Source organism: Planococcus citri, chromosome 1, assembly GCF_950023065.1.
Source record: "Planococcus citri chromosome 1, ihPlaCitr1.1, whole genome shotgun sequence".
Taxonomy (NCBI): domain Eukaryota; kingdom Metazoa; phylum Arthropoda; class Insecta; order Hemiptera; family Pseudococcidae; genus Planococcus; species Planococcus citri.
In genome coordinates, this window is record NC_088677.1 from 86442203 (window position 1) to 86462332 (window position 20130).

General features: G+C 36.5%; 1 protein-coding gene across 3 annotated transcripts; it reads left to right on the plus strand.

Moving 5' to 3' along the window:
* The first annotated feature begins 194 nt into the window (after positions 1–194).
* On the plus strand, positions 195–19008 carry LOC135839479 (uncharacterized). Of its 3 annotated transcripts, none has more exons than XM_065355527.1 (9): positions 196–1742; positions 3615–3657; positions 7235–7464; positions 9275–9427; positions 12320–12528; positions 12989–13156; positions 13780–13977; positions 14488–14655; positions 18260–19008. In XM_065355527.1, the coding sequence occupies exons 1-9, from the start codon at positions 1658–1660 to the stop codon at positions 18914–18916; spliced, it is 1911 nt and encodes a 636-aa protein (XP_065211599.1). In that variant the 5' UTR covers positions 196–1657; the 3' UTR covers positions 18917–19008. The 3 variants fall into 3 exon arrangements, with proteins under 3 accessions (XP_065211616.1, XP_065211599.1, XP_065211608.1); XM_065355536.1 differs by lacking the exon at positions 196–1742 and adding an exon at positions 1753–1945; XM_065355544.1 differs by lacking the exon at positions 13780–13977 and having other exon boundaries at positions 195–1742.
* The last annotated feature ends 1122 nt before the right edge of the window (positions 19009–20130 follow it).

Consider the following 20130-nt stretch of genomic DNA (forward strand, 5'->3'; position numbering starts at 1 on the left):
AAAAAACGCCATTTTGAGGGGAAAATATGGGGGAGGGGGGTGAAAATTTTTGTGGGGATACCCCTTATGGATGTTTACAACATACCAAAAAATTAAAAAAAATCGGTTCACATGGTGCTGAGAAAAAAATTTCTATTGTAATTTCAGATCAGAGGGGGGGTCTCAAAAACGGGAGGGTCTGGGAGTCTGAAACTTTCGTGACGAAAGCTGCTCAAGGGTACCCACCTTCCATGCAAATATCAACCCGGAAGCTCTCGGGGGCAAATTCGCCATACTTATTCACCTATAAATAGTCTTAATCATTTTGACAAGTCACACAAAACCCGCGCCCTTCTAAAGAAATCTAAATGATCGCAATTCAATTTCAGAGTTGAAAATTCTTCAACTGTTAAAAAAAAATTGATAGAAATTTTCGATTTTGCGTTTATATTTAATCATTAAGTTACCTACCTATATTCAATTTTGGGGCTCGAAATTCTTCAAATACCTAAGCTCGAAGACAATTTGACGGAAATTAATGAATTCTATTCTAATCGAAAGTCGAATCCTGATAAATCACGCTAGGGCTAACAAGGGACCGTCTTGAGGTGTCACACTCCGATTTGAACGGGGCCGCGATTTTTGGAAAGAGCATAGTCTAAAACCCCCAAAACCAAATTTTCAGTTGCCCAAAATTATTTTTCGATTTTTGGCGAAGTTTTGAAAATTCAAAATTGACTGTTTTTGGCGATTTATGCATTTTTTAAAAAAAAGTACGCCCCACGTACGCAGAAAAAACCAAAAAATTTGATGCGCATGAAAAAATTTCAAAAAAAAATTTTACGATCAATTTTTTTTGTTTTTTTGCGTATGTGGGGCTTCTGTTGTTTCATCTGTCATGTCATACCCGTTTTGCTAAGCGCCTTGAACAGCATGTTGCAGCTAAATACAATCAAATTACAGCTTTTTTCATCTACTTTCCAAATATACAATATACATATAATCTCAGTCACGTTTTTAAAATTTCGTTTTTGTATTACAAGCGTTTAAAGTAGGGTCAGAACTTATGGCAGGAGTGTGTACATTTACATTGGTTATGACCTTTTTCAACCTTTGGATATCTACTGTAAGTATGCTGATTGCCAGATATTTTCATGCGTACAAGTGGGTAGGTACTAGGTAGCTATAGGTACCTATGATACTTTGTGACATTGAAAAATTATCATAAGTACCTATACCATTTGCATTACAACAGTTTTTATCGAGTAGCGCTGCTATTTAAACAGCGTAAATAGCGTTGGAGGGGAGAGGATAATGTAATTTGGCGATACTACAGGGTGCCCAGAAATATCGAGCACCCCTAAAAAAGTTTTTCATTAAAAATATAGGTTGGCAATGTGAAATAGATGCATATGATTGGTGGAATGTTATCTCTCCAGTCCAACAACCAATCATGTGCTATCATTATTATCATTCACTGTGACCAACCAAAGTATTTAGTAGAAAACTTTTTTAAGGGTGCTCGATATTTCTGGGCACCCTGTACATATTATGCAAGCCAAGTGAACTGCCTCGAAAAAAATTGAAACAGTCTTTGTTTAGTCTTCTGTTCTCTGCGTCTATTTTTCATTTATTAAGTGGTACTTACTACTTACTTAGACTACGTGTTTTTTCAAACATGGTGAAAATGATTTGTTTTAGTAATGGTATTACGCGTGTTTTCGTCTGTTTATTTTTATTATATCTTGATCCAAACTCCACAGGTAAGTTTTGAGACAATAACAATGTATTCAGTATCTACGATTGGTTCGTGCAATGTGACCTACACCTACAGCCTACAGGTGTTACCTACTATATTTACTTAGAATTAAGGAAAGAAAAGCACGATTGGTACCTACATATTATACATGCCATCATCGTTGTTCTCATTGAGTGTTTTGTGTGTGCTTCAAATCCCATAGCCAGGGTAAGTGGTAGTGTTATCATTCTAATAAGTAGTGCACGCAGTTACCCAGTCAGTCAAAGATACATACCTACGTATAAGCTTGGCTGACGACTCATTATTATTATTATTTTATCAGGTAGGTACTTTTAAATTCAAAAAACAGCGTTTTTTTCAAAATGACCCTACTGGGGGGGGGGTGTCACAGTTCCACCACAGGGGCACGAGGGTGGCTGAACATTTTTTTGGGGTCATTTCAGCTCCTCCCAAACACACAGAAACCCTTCTGGTGGTATAGCCAAGGGAGGTCATATTATAAGTAGGTACCAGTAAACACACTGAATGCGATTCGCCGGTGAGTAGAATGCGAATTCAGTACCTAGAGTTTTTTAAGGGTAAGGTGCTCTAATGTTGACCACATTTTTTCTTATGGGTGCCAATCGAACACGTTTTGAGATAGAAATCCCGGAAATGGCTTAAAATACAACTTGATCCTTCCCCCACCACATACCAAAAGCTCATCGACATAAAGAAATTGTGAAAGTTTCTACGAAAGTTTTTCTTCAACAACTCAAAATTGAATTTCAAATTTTGGGGGTCCTAATTCCGACCACTCCCAAAACTGAAAAATAAATGTGTAAAAAAAATACAAAGTCGATTTATTTGCGGGTAATTAAAATAATTTTCATATCATTCATTCAAGCAATATCTAGCTATAGACAAACCTACTGATTTTTTCAAGAGCATTCCCGAGTGGTTTTTTTTTTCGAAATGATCCTACTTTGAGAGACCACCGTTCCACTATAGCAGGGGCAGGTGAAAACTGAAAAAAAATGTTGGGCCCATCTTAACTCCAAATCTTCAACATAATATTTCAATTTTTAGCAAAATCAAAGACGGCGTAAATTTTTCAGATCCACTCTAATAGGTACATACCTAGACATAGGTAATGTGATTTGTTTGTAATTTAGGATAAAAATGGGGTGGTCGACATTAGAGCACTTTAAAAAAAAAAATTTGAGAAATTTTTCAACTCAACTTCCTCAAATTTTAACAATTTTTATTTCATTGAATTCCTCGTCTCTTTTACTTCTCAAAACATAAGTATTTCACATAATTAAATTCACATAAATTACCGAAGTCATGAAACACAATGTGAGAGGCAACAAAAACTTTTTGACCCTCTCAAAACCAACTTTCTGCTCTATCTAATTAAATTTTGGCTTTAGGATTACGATTTTGGTGTCATTCGTTTTGTCTGTGAAAAAGGAATAGAAATACATTTTTTCCAGAAAAGTTCCGACATCATTTGAATGAAATCGGCCAGTGGTCGGAATTATTAGAGTAGTGGTCAGTATTAGGACACATTACCCTTACTATATATTTTTCATACAATTTTCGCATTTGATTCGCCTTCCATCAAACGAGAATTCAGATGTTTTTACGCGAGCATGCAATAACGAGCCGAGAATGCCCACATTTTACCCCTATTTGTGACCCTCTCACCTCACCCCTAAAATTGATGTAGGGGGTCCAAAAACAGTGTTGACACCATTGATGGTGTGAAAAAAATCGTTAAATTTTCCACAATTGATTTTTGATGAATAATTGCGTTAATGCTCTATTTTGGAGGAACTCAGTTTATCCGAATTTGTGGTTTCACAAACTCATGTTTATCAATTTTTCTTTTCAGTCTTGTGTGATGCAGCAAACGAGCTAAAAAGTACACTGGCACCGTAAGTAACAACTTTTCCAAATAAATACCTACCATTTACGCACTTCTGAACATAGTATACCTACCTACCTACCTACCTACCTACTAGGTACGTTGTCGTCGTTGTGGTCGCACTCCTTTACAGGAGATAGTGTATACTTCCATCTATATCAGCTGGTTTCTAGTGTATCTGATAGTTTCTTTCAGGGTTTCACAGGGAGAGTTGGCCTGTGAGTTTGTTGTTAACATCTCCGATCGTTTTCTCCCTCTTGTCATTCTTCCTTGAATTTTTCCCTCTACTGCTAGCATGAAAATACCGTTTTCTCATACTTTATGAGCTAAATACTTTAGCTTTATATCTTCTACCACGACTTTCCGCTCCTCTACTATTCTTGCTAATACTTCCTGGGTGGTAATGAGGTCCTTCCATGAGATCCATAGTAGCCTTCGATAGCACGCACATCTCAAACGCAGATATTTTCTTTTCGCATTATTCTGCGCTCATGGTCCATGTTTCGCAGGAATACTTCAGAATGGTCCATAGATCTATACTCATCGTTCAATTTCCCAGCACATTGGCTACGTTATAAAAGGCGCTTTGCCATTCTAATCCTTGATTTAATTTCTTTATGATCTCTACCATCGTTATTTATCAGCGCTCCAAGTTATCTGAATTGATTTACATTTTCAATTTCTTGGGTTCCAATGTTGATTTTGACCTCTCTGGCATCTCCTTTTGTAAACCTCATCACCTTGGTCTTGCCTGCGTTTATATTCATTCCATATTTTAATCCAGCACTGTTGATTTGGTTGATCATTTTCTGCATCTGCGCTTCTGTTTCAGCGAGGATCACTTTGTCGTCTGCATATCTAACTTATTTCATTTATTCTCTTGCCGTTGATCTTGAATCCCATTTGTTCGATTCGCGCTTCTCTCATTATTTATTCTGTGTACATGTTGAACATCCTAGATGAGAAGGGGCATCCTTGCCTCACACCTCTCTTTATACCACATCCATTCTCCAAGTACCCAGTTCCGATCTTGATGTTTGCACTCTGCTTCCAGTACAGGTTCTTGATTATTCACAGGTCTTTGTCATCGATATTGTATTTCTTCAGGATCTCCAACATCCTCTCATGGTTGACATGATCAAATGCTTCCCTGTTTGCATTCAGTGCTCTTTGGATGATCACTTTCAGCAGGGCAATTGCTTCTTTTGTCCCCCTTTTTGCTATAAAGCCATATTGTGTTTCGCTTAGATTTTCATATATCTTCTTTTCAATTCTGGCATTTATGATGGATAGTATAGTAGCTTCAGAGCGTGGCTCATTAATGTGATGGTTCTATATTCAGAGCATTTTTGCGAGTTGTTCTTCTTTGGTATTGGTACAAAATTTACTGCTTTGAAGTCCTTATATAGGCAGCGTACCTTCATCGTATATTTCATTTATAATCTTCAGCAGCTCCATTTTGTACTCAGGTGTTAGATGTTTAATCAAGTCTACTGGTATGAGATTTTCCCCCACTGCTTTGTGGTTTCTGGCTCTCTTCGCCGCCTTTCTCAGCTCCCACATTTCAATTTGTGGTGCCTCCTCCATGGATGAAACTTCCATTTGAGCCGGATGTGTGTCATTTCCATGCAGTTCTTGTATGTAGCTGATCCAGACCTATTTTGTTTCTTGATTGTTAACAATACTTTCAATCTTTTCTTCACATATATGCTATTCCACTTCTCCTTTTCTTGTGGGCAGCCATCATCTGCTTCACTTTGGTACCCAGTTGGGTGAAAATCTGCTCTTACGGGACATGGGCAGGAGATTTAACACTTTACGCCAATGCTTTTTCTGCCCATTAATCGGCGCATATTTTATTTACGCGTAAAAATCTGCCATTGATCAATATTCTTGAACAATTTTTTGGCACCAGCGGGAATCCAACTCGAGTCCCCGGATCTGTGAGCGGAATCCTTGCTACCTACGCCACCAGAGCACTTGGTAGAAGTGACTAAAGATTTATATACTAAGCTGAAACGCATGCACAAAATACCACATTTACACGCGTTTTTCAGCAAATATGTGAATAAATAAATATGCTACGCAAATATTTTGTAGCGTATTTTTGTGGCTGGTTTTTTCAACGTGCAAAAATACGCCACATAATTAGAAGCGTAGCGGCTTTACGCGATAAAAATACGCTACGAAATATTCTTGTGGCGTGTTTATCAGCAGAAATTTTTTTCTGCTGTGCAGAAAATGTGACAACCTAAAAAGTCGCTTCAAATTACACCGGTGAATTGAAGCGCGATTTTGAAAATTGTTAAATCTGCTGCATGGCAGCAGTTTAAAGTCGCATTGAAGTATAAAATGCCAATTAAACTGCTCTTTACCACATATTTATCGGCAGTAGGGCAGATTTTCACCCAACTGGGTATGCATTTCTCTAGAATTGTGCATTTTCTCCAGTTCTTCTATTTCTCGACACTTTTCCTCATATCATTCGTTTCTGGTCATTCTGCACATTCCCACGATCTTGTTATTTAGTTCTGTGTATTCACTATTTGGTCTGTTTGCATCCCTTCGTTCTTCCATCAGATCCAGTATCTCTTGAGTCATCCATGGTTTGTGTTTTCTTTTTTCTTTGAGTGGAATAGACTTTTCTGCTGCTGTTTTAACCTTTCGCTTCCATGCCTGCCACTTTTCCTCAATACCTTGTTCTTCCAACTTGTCTTCCTTTTGCTTTTCCAGTTCTTCTCAGAATTTCTTTTCCATGTCTTTTGATTTGATTTTTGCAATGTCAAGTTGTTGGTATTGTTCTTTGCTCTTCTTCTGGCTCTTCAAGACTATCCGGCTTTTTGCAGCCAATAGTTTGTGGTCAGTGTTGCAGTCAGCACCAAGATATGTGTGAGTTCTTCACTGTGTTCTGGAATCTTTCTATTACAAGTATGTAGTCTATCTGGTTTCTGACTTGATCTCCAGGACTAACCCAGATGTATAATCTTCTTTCATGCCATTTGAACCAGGTATTGCATATTACCAGATTGTGTCTTTCAGCAAACTCTGCCAGCATTTCACCTCTTTCATTCTGCTCTCCAAGTGCGTATCTCCCTGCAACTTGGCTGCCATGATCCTTCCCAACTTTGGAGTTGAAGTCTCCCATCAAAAACACAACATCATTGTTTTTCAAGCAGCTCATCACTTCTTCTAGGTTGTTGTAGAAGTTGCTTCTCCCGGAATTCGCCGAATTCGGTCAGAATCATCCGGCACAATTTTTTTCACGATCCACCCTAATGAATATACAGGGTGCCCAGAAATATCGGGTACCCCTAAAAAAGTTATCCAACTAAATACTTCGGTTGGTCACAGTGAATGATAATAATGATAACACATGATTGGTTGTTGGACTGGAGAGATAACATTCCACCAATCATATGCATCTATTTCACGTTGCCAACCTATATGTATTTTTAATGAAAAACTTTCTTAGGGGTACCCGATATTTCTGGGCACCATGTAGCATTACCTAGGTAATGTAGGTAGGCATTAAAAATATAAAATCATCATAATTCACTTAATATAAAATGTCATTATCTTACCTGCAGAAAAATTTGTAAGGTGCCCATGCTATCATCACCCCATATGAATAACACTTACAAATGTATCAAAAACATCGAGGATGAATCAAAATCTTGTGTTTCTAACGGTACAGTTTTCGAATTGACGGTGATTAAAATCAATTGCGATCCTGGTTATTCTGTAAATGGCAAAGATGAATTGGTATCAGTTTGCTACGATAACGAATGGGTTCCTCCCATAAAAGAATGCATTATTAGTAAGTATATGCATCAAATTTCTCATGTACGTATTATAGGTAGTATAGGTAATCAACTACCTACTTGTTAGGTACAGGGTGCCCAGAAATATCGAGTACCCCTAAGAAAGGTTTTCATTAAAAATATAGGTTGGCAACGTGAAATAGATGCATATGATTGGTGGAATGATATCTCTCCAGTCCAACATCCAATCATGTGCTATCATTATTATCATTCACTGTGACCAACCAAAGTATTTTAGTAGAAAACTTTTTTAGGGGTACTTGATATTTCTGGGCACCCTGTATGTAGGTACATATGTTACTGTGACGTAATGAATGTATTGACTCCAGGTAATGTGTGAAATAACTACCTACATTTCTAAGGGTAGAGGCACTAATTATGGACCACTTTTATTTTTGAACGATTGCCATTTGAAAACTATAGGAGGTAGAAACCTCCACAAAGGCTTAAAATGAAGGTCCATCCTTCTACTAACACTGTTCAAAACTTCGGAGGTGAAGGTCAACTTTAAGTATGCTTTTTTTATTGTTGGGTGACGATTGTCAAAATGACAGTTCAAAATTTTGGACGCCTAATATGGACCACCCACAGAAAATCAAAATAAACATATTTTTACATTTCAAAACAACATATTTATTTTGTAGAAATGGAAAAAAAGGTATTTTAAGCATCCCCCTTTTCAGTGGCTGTAAGAAAAATGATGAAAATGAGTAAAACATTTTTTTAAAAAAGCACACAACACAAATTCGAAAATACGTAATTTTGGAAAAAAAGCACAATGTGATTTTGAAAAAAAAGAATACACGATTTTGAAAAAAGAGCACAATGCAAATTTGCAAAAAAAAAAGCACAACTCAAATTTGAAAAAAAGTACTACAAGATTTTGTAAAAAAAGCACAATGTGATTTTAAAAAAAACACAACTCAAATTCAAAAATGAAATGTGATTTTAAAAAAAAACACGACGTGATTTAGAACAAAAGCACAACGCAATTCTGAAAAAAAGCACAATGCAATTCTGAAAAAAAAGCACAACACAAATTAACAAATTTGCAAAAAAAAGCACAACACGAATTTGAAATAAAGCACAGCGCAATTTTGAAAAAAAGCACAACACAATTTTGAAAAAAAGCACAACGCGATTTTGAAAAAAGAAGAAACGCACAACGTGATTTTGTAAAAAAAGCACAACGCAAATTAGCAAAAAAAAAAACCAAAGGGAATTTGAAAAAAAGCACAATGCAAATTTGCAAAAAAAAGGCACAACAGGAATTTGAAAAAAAGCACAACCTGATTTTGTAAAAAAAAGCACAATGCAATTTTGCTACACATGGAAATTTCACAAAAAATGGCCCATTCGTCTAAGAGAACATTCCTTCCAAAGAATTTTTCCACTTTCAGACCGAAACTAATAGTGTACTACACACACCACAAGTAACCTATAATATAACCTGTGAATTACCTACCTAATATTTTCTACTTTTATTTTTAACTATTTGCAACTTGCGACAACCTCCTCCCTTGAAGCTGGAAAATTGACAAATGATTCATTTGATGGGAAATTTCACATTTCAACCATATTTGCCCCAAAGTCCATATTTTTTGATATGTCCTAGGTTGAATGTGAAAAATTTATTTTATTACAAATGTTTGCAGGTACCTACCTAATGTGTGTATGAATTAGCTAGTTATTTCATACATTACCTGGAGTAAATACATTTACAGTAACATACACCATAGGTACTAATGCGCATGTGCTTAATGAGAAGGGTAGACAATTTGACAATGATTTCATTCATTTTTATAGGCCACCCTCCCGTAGATTGCGGTAGATTGCCAAAAAACGAACGTGATTCGCAAACCTCGGGTATGCCATGGGATGTCACCGTTCTCCGATCAGATAAGCAAACTAAGATGGTATGCTTGGGCACTATCATAACTTCCAGAGTAATTCTAACCTGTAAGTTGAAAACTTTCGAGATTTTTCAAAGAAATTGCAAATTTTGGTGGTACCGAACATAACATAGGTACCCTCTTTTATTTGACTCGAGAGGGAATTTTCCTTTCCCTTTGGATTCGTGCTTAAAATACTAACATATGATTCGTACCTATACATATATGTAATTGTTTCGTCGTATAGGGTGAATGTGCCTAAGTTTGCGCAGCAACAAATTCTCAGAACCAGTGAGAGTTACAACCCTACAACATTGACACCACCTTTACTTGAAAGAAGAATCAAAATGACCATACTTAACGCTTTTTGGTGATGGTAGCACCAAGTGTTGCCAACTGACAAGCAAAAAACTTTTTTTTCTAATTTTTTTATAACTTTTCCAATAAAAGTTGCACACGACAATTTTTATGGAAATGGCAGTAGAAATCTAAATAAGCTATTTTTAGATTCGTCATTGTCTGGGGATTATAACAAGCACATATTTCAAGTATTTTCTGCTTCAATTAAGTTTCAATTTTTCAATTTTTTTAAAAAAACACCCCTGTGCGTAGGATTGCGATTTTTATTTTTTGCCACTTTTCTAAACTGATACCTAATGATACTTTTCAAAATTTTCATTAAGAATTCAATTTATTTGAATGAAATGACACCTTATACAGTCAAACCTGGATAAGTGGAATCGCAAGGGAAACGGATTTTTTTCCACTTACATAGGTTTTCCACTAAAGTAGGTTTCACTTATAGAGGTTGAACAAATTGGAATTCCAGTTACGGAGGTTTTTGTTTCCCTACCACTTCCCCATCTAAACCCATGTTAAAGTCTTATATAAGTGGAATTTTATTCTGAGTAGCAGGACCTCTGGAACTGAAATGTTGCTTTCGTTTTACCTCTATAAGTGAAATTCCCCTCCTTCTTACCTCTTTAACTGGAACGAATTCCACTTCTGGAGGTGCTGTTATGATAAATGTTTCAGTTATAGAGGTAAGAAGGAAAAGAATTTCACTTATAGAGGTAAAACGAAAGCAACATTTCAGTTCCAGAAGTTCTGCTACTCAAAACAAAATTCCACTTACATAGGTTCTGTTTCCATTTAAAGAGGTGACTTTAACATGGGCTTAGATAGGGAAGTGCTAGGGAAACGAATTTTATTCCACTTGTAGAGGTTTTCCACTTACATGGGTTCCACTTATCCAAGTTTGACTGTATACTATAGACACTGGACCTGTGGAGTAAGACAACCAACTGGCAGCCATCTTGCCAAAAAAAACCTGTGTAGAGCCAATTTCTCCCGCTGAGTGTTCTTGGCTGCGCTGCTGTCGATTTCTTGAACAAACTACATGCAAAATACAGCGCAGCCAAGAGCACTCAGCGGGAGAAATTGGCTCTACACAAAACTCACTACCATCCCTTTCCCCCATTGCCTGCGGATTGAAGTACAGCGCAGCCAAGAGCACTCAGCAGGATAAATTATCCCTACACAAACTTTCTTTACCGTTTCCATTCCCCTCGGCCTGCAGTTGGTTGTCTTACTCCGCAGGTCCAGTGTCTATACTGTATACGTATTATAGAGTTTACTCCTTGTCAAAAGCTAGGGAGAAATGGGTGTAATGCTAGAAATACCAGATATGAGCGCATTTCCATTTTGGTGCACTCAGAAGTTTCAAATATCATTAATTAAACAATATTGATGAATGTGCACAATCTTGGGAAGTTGAATGTGCAATCTTAGGAAGACATATGCCAAAGTTTGTGCATTTAACTTTTTTTGGTTGTTGGTCAAAATATTGTAGTGGGGACTAGGGATCCCAAGTGACCCACCTAGATGAGAATTTATGCCCAGGCGGAGGCTACACTGATTAGATCAGTGCCCCAGGGTGGATTAGTTCCATCCAAGGGTAGCCGGAGCCGCAGATGACTGCCTCTGTGCAGTTGGTTTAACCTCTTTCTAGATGCAGCACTTTTAACGCCGGGTGCATGCTCTATTTAAGCCAACACTCAGCAGAAGAACATCATATGTAGTATATGTCAGACGTCAGACATATGACGGCTGACACTTTATGTGCAATACTATTAAATATGCGTTGGAACAGTACTTCTAGTCTCTTCTTGTATATTAGTAGGGTTGTACTTGGTTGGGCGATTGTATAAGGCCTAAGCCACCTTGGGCCTGTTAAGTCCCCGAGTCTAGAGGTGCCCTTGTGAGACTAAGGATGAAGGAGGGCCCCCAGGGTGGGCCTTCTCCGTCCCTAAGTCCTAAGAAGGCACCTCTAGATTCAGGGTCTTGACAGGCCAAAGGTGGCTTAGGCCATATACAATAGTTGCCCAACCAAGTACACCGAACCCAACACCCCAATAAAGAGACCAGAGTACTGTTTACATATGGTGTATTGGATGTAGGTGCACAACCGTCAGTTGTATGTATGCCTGACTAAATACAATACAAAGTATTATTCTGCTGTAAGCGTTTTACCTTTTGCTAAGCACACAGTGTTAAATATGCTACGCCAAATATAAAGATAAAACTGCCATGAGGCAACTATCAGCGGCTGTGGCTACCTATCTGTGGAACTAATCCACCAGAGAGCGCTGGTCTTACTACAAGAACCAGTGTAGCCTCCGCCTGGGCATCAAGTTCCCACCTTAGCTGGGTAACTTGGGAGTCCCAATTCTCCACTACAATATCAAAAACAAAATGGATTAAAAATTTTATTTCTGGCGTAATATAGCCGAATGTTTGAAGAACCTTGTCCTTCTGTACAAATTTCAATATTCTAGTTCCTTTTCATAAAAGTAGTGACTGTTTGAAAATTAGGTGCGTGAACCCTACCTATTTATGTTGTCCTTGTCCAAGTGACTAATAACGCGCAATGTTATTGTTCTTTAATATGTACACTAAGCTGAACACTGCTTGCTCGCCAGCGTTTTTGATCAGTATGACCACAAATCTATGAGCCGCCGAAATCCCTTGGATCCCGCAATGTTCGAAGTAGTGCATGTGAATGATCTAGTTTATCAAATTAATTCAACATGGTGGAGCCGTGTGAAGTATTTTACATCCGAATTTGTGAACATTTTTAAAAAAACCAAATTTTCTACACCACTGAAGGTAAGATACTGGTATTGTATCTACATCACTTTTAATCGAATTTTTCAACTACCTAGGTGATGAGTAGGTGCCTACCTTGTAGTTTATTTTTCACTGTTCAACAGGATAAGAACTTTATTATAGGTGTAGGTAGCAACTGTCGCATTCAAGTACATACTTACCCAGGTAATTTCATATTCTTCCCTGTGGACATTTTTACATACAATAAATTTACTCGTATTAATGAACAATCAATAAGTAGTGTGATTTCAAAATATCTGATCAAATTGCTTCATTGAATAGGCACCTATTTTCATTTTTTTTTTCTCTCTCTCTGAAGCATTGACTAGGTTACAGTTGAAACATATTCCAGTTTTCGTAGTCCTTGAATAAAAATCAATAATACCTACTAGGATAGTTTACTTACTTAGGTACCTACTACCTACTACCTATAAGACGTATAATTATTTTAATGTTATAGATTGAAGAATTTCGTTACTTCAAGCACGGAAATCAAGACGAATCCCTCTATCATGACCCATTAATAGTAATTATGGAAAAAGAAATCAAGTTTGACTCGCACGTTTACCCAGCTTGTGTTCAATGGGAAACCCCCAAAAGACTAAACATTACTACTGGAATAGCAAAGGTATAAGTTCTTTAAAACATATATAATTGTAAGTAGACCTAATTTTATACCCATTCAAGTACTTATGTGACTACTACGTATTGCTACAATTACCTAATGCTAGACTTTTTCATCTCCTTCATGACTGGCATCACTCCAAGATCTGCTGTTATTTCCTCAGATGGGACTCTGTCCCTGAGAGTTACCCCTGCCGTTCTCCTCATGAATTTGAATTTTATCTCCACTGCAGTTATTCTTCTTTAATCAGATTTCTTCAGTGCCCATACCTCGCTTCCATAAGTCATCATTGGTATTGCTAGGGTATTGTACACAGGCAATCTTGTTTCTTTTCACACCTTACTGCTTCTCAGGGTCCTATTCGTCAGTCCAATGACTCTCAGGAACTTTGCAATCTTTCCACTAACATCTACTTCTCCCTGGTGTGATATCGTGTTTCCCAGGTATTTGAAATTATTGACCTGTTCGATGATTTTTCCATTTATTACAATCTTGCATTTTACTGGTTCCTTTCCTTTGAAGGCCATTGTTTTTGTTTTCTCAGATGATATTCTCATATCATACTTTTCTGATGTCTTTGTTAGATTGTACATTGATCTCTGTAGGTCATCTTCTGTTTTGGCTAGTACTGCTTGCTCATCAGCGTTTTTGGTCAGTATGACTACAAATCTATGAGCCGCCGAAATCCCTTGGATCCCGAAATGTTCGAAGTTACGCTCGCGAATGATATAGGTTATTTCACTAGGCCAACATGGTGGACCCGTATGAAGTATTATGCATCCTTATTCGTGGACCCAACACCCAAACGTTTAACACCACTAATGGTAAGATACTGGTATTGTATTACATCACTTTTAATCGAATTTTTCAACCTACCTGGGTGATAAGTAGGCAATGCCTACTTTGTAGTTTGTTTTTCACTATAAAAAGTAGGTAAACTTACCTACCTATAGGATAAGAACTTTATTATATAGGTATAGATATCAACACTGTCGCATTCAAGTATACATTTTACCTACTTATACCTAGGTAATGAATTTCTCATAAGTACGTATTTATATTCTTCTCTGTGGACATTTTTACGTACAACCAATTTACTCGTAATGAACAATCAATAAGTGTGATTTCAAAATTTCTGATCAAATTGCTTCGTCGAATAGGTGCCTATTTTCATTTTTTTTCTCTCTCAGAAGCGTCGACCTAGGTTGCGGTCGAAACGTATATTCGTAGTCCTCGAATAAAAATCAATAATACCTACTTGGATAATTTACTTAGATACCTACTACCTATAAGTACATAATATACATATATGTACCTATTATAATATGTTACAGATTGAAGAATTTCGTTATTTCAAGCACGGAAATCAAGACGAATCCCTCTTTCATGATGTATTAATAGTAATTATGGAAAAAGAAATCAAGTTCGACTCGCACGTTTACCCAGCTTGTGTTCAATGGAGAAACCCCGAAAGACTAAACAATACTACTGGAATAGCAAAGGTAATTCAAGTACCAATTTGTGACCATGACGTCGGTAGCAGATACTAGATACCTAGGTACTTTGAAACATGAACAAAATTAGCTAGGTACTATTTGACTTTTTGCCCAACCTGCAAATTGAAGGGACCGCAAACGATTTTTTATTTCAAAAATTCGCGGAAATGAATACAGTATGACACAGAAGTAGTGCCCGGTGGCTTTTTTTCAAGTGGAAAGAGCTAGAGAGATGAATGAAGTGGCGTTGAGTAGGGAAAAATAAGGGCCTTCAAAAGCGAACTTGAAAATTTCAGGCCCATGCACAGGGTGTCCACAAATTCAAAAACCGGTCTGGTCAAAACATTCAAACTGGTATTTAATGGCGCAATATGTATTCTGCACACTAAGGCGACAAAAACGTAATATCAATTTTTTGAAACCGGTTCATTAATTTGCAACCAGTTAACAAAAAATACCCAAAAACTGTAGATAGAGAAAAAAGCTTGAAACAAAAGTTGTAGAGCGTGAAAAATTACACAATTCTGTCTAATCACATTTTGAAACCGGTTCATTGGTTTGTATTGAGCAACCAGTTTTTGAAAATCATTCAAAAGTTAGAGGTAGCAAAAAAAAAGCTTGAAACAAAAAGTGCAGAGTGTCGCTGATCGGATTTTGAAACCGGTTCATTAATTTGGAACCAGTTATCAAAAATTGCCTAAAAATTGGAGATGCGGAAAAAAGCTTGAAACATGTTATGGGGCATGAAAAATTACACCATTCGGTTCAATCACATGTTGAAACCAGTTCATCAATTTGCATTTAGCAACCAGTTTTTGAGAATCATCTAAAAGTTAGAGATATTGAAAAAAGCTTGAAACAACAGTTATAGGGCCTGAAAAATTACACCATTCTATTCAGGCACATTCTGAAACCGGTTCATCAGTTTGCATTTAACAACCAGTTTTTGAGAATCACCTAAAAATTGAAACTAGAGAAAAAAGCTTAAAACAAATGTTGTGGAGCGCGAAAAATTGAACCATTTTTGCTAATCGGATTTTGAAACCGGTTCATTAATTTGGAACCAGTTATCAAAAATTACCTAAAAATTGAGTGTTGTAGAGTGTGAAAAATTGAACCATTCTGTAGAGTGTGAAAAATTGAACCATTTTTGCAAATCGGATTTTAAAACCGGTTCATTAATTTGGAACCAGTTATCTAAAAATACCCAAAAACTGTAGATAGAGAAAAAAGCTTGAAACAAAAGTTGTAGAACGTGAAAAATTACACAACTCTGTCTAAATTACATTTTGAAACCGGTTCATTGGTTTGTATTGAGCAAACCATGATGAACCAGTTTTTGAAAATCACCTAAAAGTTAGAGGTAGCAAAAAAAAGCTTGAAAAAAAAGGTGCAGAGCGTGAAAAAATTGAACCATTTTCGCTGATCGGATTTTGAAACCGGTTCATTAATTTGGAACCAGTTATCATAAATTGCCTAAAAATTGGAGATGCAGAAAAAAGCATGAAACAAGTTACGGAGCATGATAAATTACACCATTCTGTTCAATCACGTTTTGAAACCGGTTCATCAGTTTGCATTTAGCTACCAGTTTTTGAGAATTGCCCAAAAATTGGAAATAGAGAAAAAAACTTGAAACAAAAGTTGTTGAGCGTGAAAAATTGAACCATTTTTGCTAATCAGATTTTAAAACCTGTTCATTAATTTAGAACCAGTTATCTAAAAATACCCAAAAACTGTAGATAGAGAAAAATGCTTGAAACAAAAGTTGTATAACGTGAAAAATTACACAACTCTGTCTAAATCACATTTTGAAACCGGTTCATTGGTTTGTATTGAGCAACCATGAACCAATTTTTGAAAATCACCTAAAAGTTAGAGGTAGCAAAAAAAAGCTTGAAACAAAAGGTGCAGAGCGTGAAAAAATTGAACCATTTTTGCAAATCGGATTTTAAAACCGGTTCATTAATTTGGAACCAGTTATCTAAAAATACCCAAAAACTATAGATAGAGAAAAAAGATTGAAACAAAAGTTGTAGAACGTGAAAAATTACACAACTCTGCCTAAATCACATTTTGAAACCAGTTCATTAGTTTGTATTGAGCAACCATGAACCAGTTTTTGAAAATCACCTAAAAGTTAGAGGTAACAAAAAAAACTTGAAACAAAAAGTGCAGAGCTTGAAAAAATTGGACCATTTTTGCTTATCGGATTTTGAAACCGGTTCATTAATTTGGAACCAGTTATCAAAAATTGCTTAAAAATTGGAGATGCATAAAAAAGCTTGAAACAAGTCATGGGGCATGAAAAATTACACCATTCTGTTCAATCACATTTTGAAACTGGTTCATCAGTATGCATTTAGCAACCAGTTTTTGAGAATCACCTAAAAATTGAAAATAGAGAAAAAAACTTGAAACAAATGGTGTAGAGCGTGAAAAATTGAATCATTTTTGCTAATCAGATTTTAAAACCGGTTCATTAATTTGGAACCAGTTATCAAAAATTACCTAAAAATTGGAGATACAGAAAAAAGCTTGAAACATGAATGTTGTAGAGTGTGAAAAATTAAACCATTTTTGCTGATCAGATTTTGAAACAGGTTCATTAAATCGCAGCAAGCCATCAAAAATTACCTGGTTGCGAGTTAATTGGCTATTTTCAAAATCCGATCAGCAAAAATGGTTCAATTTTTCACACCCCACAACATTTGTTTTAAGCTTTTTTCTCTATTTTCAATTTTTAGGTGATTCTCAAAAACTGGTTGCTAAATGCAAACTGATGAACCGGTTTCAAAATGTGTGATCAACGTATCCAAATTTCAGCCTCCTAGGTCATCCCCACTCCTTTTAAGATGGAAAACCCCGAAAAGAGGGGCAAAATTAGAGGATTTTCACCTTAATTCCGCTTCAATGGAGTGGGGATGACCTAGGAAGCTGAAATTTGGATATGTTGATCACATATGGCGCGGCGTTCTGTCCGATGGTATGATTTTGGACCTTTTTCATCCATTTGGGGTCATGTTATGCCCCCTCCAAAAAATTACCTCTCTATAATTTTCAACTTTGACCCTCCCCACTCGAGAGGTCAACTCTAGCTCCCAAAAGAATCCCATTCCCCAAGTTTGACTTCATTTTATCAATTAGAACAGGTTACAAGTCCCAAGTCATAAAATGTAAAATTATTAAAATCACGTCACTTTGAAGGGTCGTAGCGCTACGCCCCCTTGAGGCTGGGGAGTTGGTCGATAGCTCATTTGATAGGTATTAGAGAGCACATGAAATGATCACTGAGCTCATTTTACTCAAAATTCAATATTTCAGGAGTTCTTGACGAAAAACTGATTTTGGAGGGCTTTGATCCAATGTGGGGGGGGGGGTAGCTCGAGGGGTAGGGGCGGGGACTTTTAGTATGTTGTTCAGCATACCACCCTAGACAATATTTATCAAAAAAACCTTTGATCCCAATTAAATTGCATTTTGACTGGGCTAAATAGGTATACCTACAAAAAGTATTATTGGTAAAATTGCAAGTCAGTTTGCCGAATACCTGTACCTTATACTTCTTACGTAATATAATTATAATGACCGCTATGAATTTCAATTTCAGGTAGAACAATTCAGTACAGCTGCACACCAATTCGGATTCCGTAACAAAGATTACTCTTTCATGAGCCACGACGCATGCCAAGAAAACCCAACATATCCTTACTTCGTGTTCAACTGGGCAGGTCTCCTGCGTAGTACTGACGATGCGCCAAACACAGACCGCCATGATATTAAATTATTTATGAAACCTAAGCCTACTGCCCTACACGAAGGAAAATTGTTTTGTCTAGAGGTGAAGCAGAACGAATCGATCACTTCTCAGACTTTAGTCGGCAGCGGTGTTATGATCAAAACAGATCGTCGCTACTTTATTCGAGGAATTGCAGGACCAAGACTCTTGAGATACCAATCAAACGACGATGCTGCTTTCAAAGATTTCATGAATACAATTCGTAACGTCGCAAACATTTCGTTTCAACACTTTTCAAAAAATATTTCTGATGCTAACGGGTCATTTGATCCTGAATTTGTTCAGGAAGCAGTCTTCGTATTTAATTATAACTTTGCGAGTATTCTGCGGAATCATCTTAAACCAGTTGGAGAGTTGTTGACGAATCATCCAGAAAAGTTGCTCGGTGTTACAGATGTGGCTGACTATGTAGATTGGATCAAACATGTTGTAGCTGAAGTCGACCCATATTACATACTAGGATTATAATTATATGTAGGTATACCTATACTAGCACATAGAGAGCGAATGTTTTTTAAAACTTGTTTAAACTTTTTACAAAACGAAACTTTCTTTATTTCTTTCTTTTTTCTTCTTTTTTTTTCTGTCTTTTTCACGTCAGTTGAGTCAAGTACCTAGTTAGGTATATACCCAGGTACTCTTGTTGTATGTAGTCTTGTAGAAATGGCTCCGGTTAATGTGAAAGTGTTGTAATGTACTTAATCCGAAAACATCTGTAAATATTCGCCTTTTAGGTGCCTAATATGTAATCCATTAAAATTCTGAATTTCGGTTGTTGTAGTAAGTATTCGTTTCTGAATGAAAATTGCCAAATATACAACTACTTATGTAGGTACCTACTTAGTTGGTAGTGGAGTACGTATGATAAAAATAAAACCCAAACATTTCTTTATCAATAGTACACTTTTAGCACACTACCATCACCACAGCATCTACTTGTCAACATGTACGGACAGGTGTCAGGAGCTCAGGACACCTTTGAAGTCTTTTAGACCTTGGAATTTTTCAAATAGACACAAAATTTTTCGATTTGATTGATCTTGATTGAGTTTTACAGCTCAAAGTTCTTTAAAGAAATTTTTATAGAAATTGAATAACTATTCTCGTCAAATTGTAACCTCATTTTTGAAAATTCCCACGGTGTTTGAGTAAAAAATCTCAAAAAACTCAACAGGATCCAATTCATTACTTGAAGCTTAAAATTCTTCAAAACTGCTCAAGGTAAGGATAAGGAAAATTTTGATTCTATGTCACATTCGCAATTCAATCTTTGATCCAATTTTGGAGCTCAAAATTCTCCATCTTGCTGAAACAAAAATTGATATAAATTTTGAATTCCTGTCAAAATGTTTAAAATTTTGACAGGTCACATGGAGGACACCTGCCACATTCTCAAAAAATCTAAAAAATCATAAATCGATTTCAGGAGCTCAAAATTCTTGATGGAAATTTTTGATTTTGCGTTGAAATTCAATCATTACCTACATACCCAATTTTGGAGCTCAAAATTCATCAAAATACGCTCACAGAAAATGTCACAGAAATTATGAATTCTAATCGAAAGTTGAACCCATTTGACAAATCACACGATGCCTATTTCGAAATATTTTCGGGATTTTTGAAAAAGGGTTTCTGATACCCACCAAATCAAGTTGATGTTGAAATGTCAACAGAAAATCAAA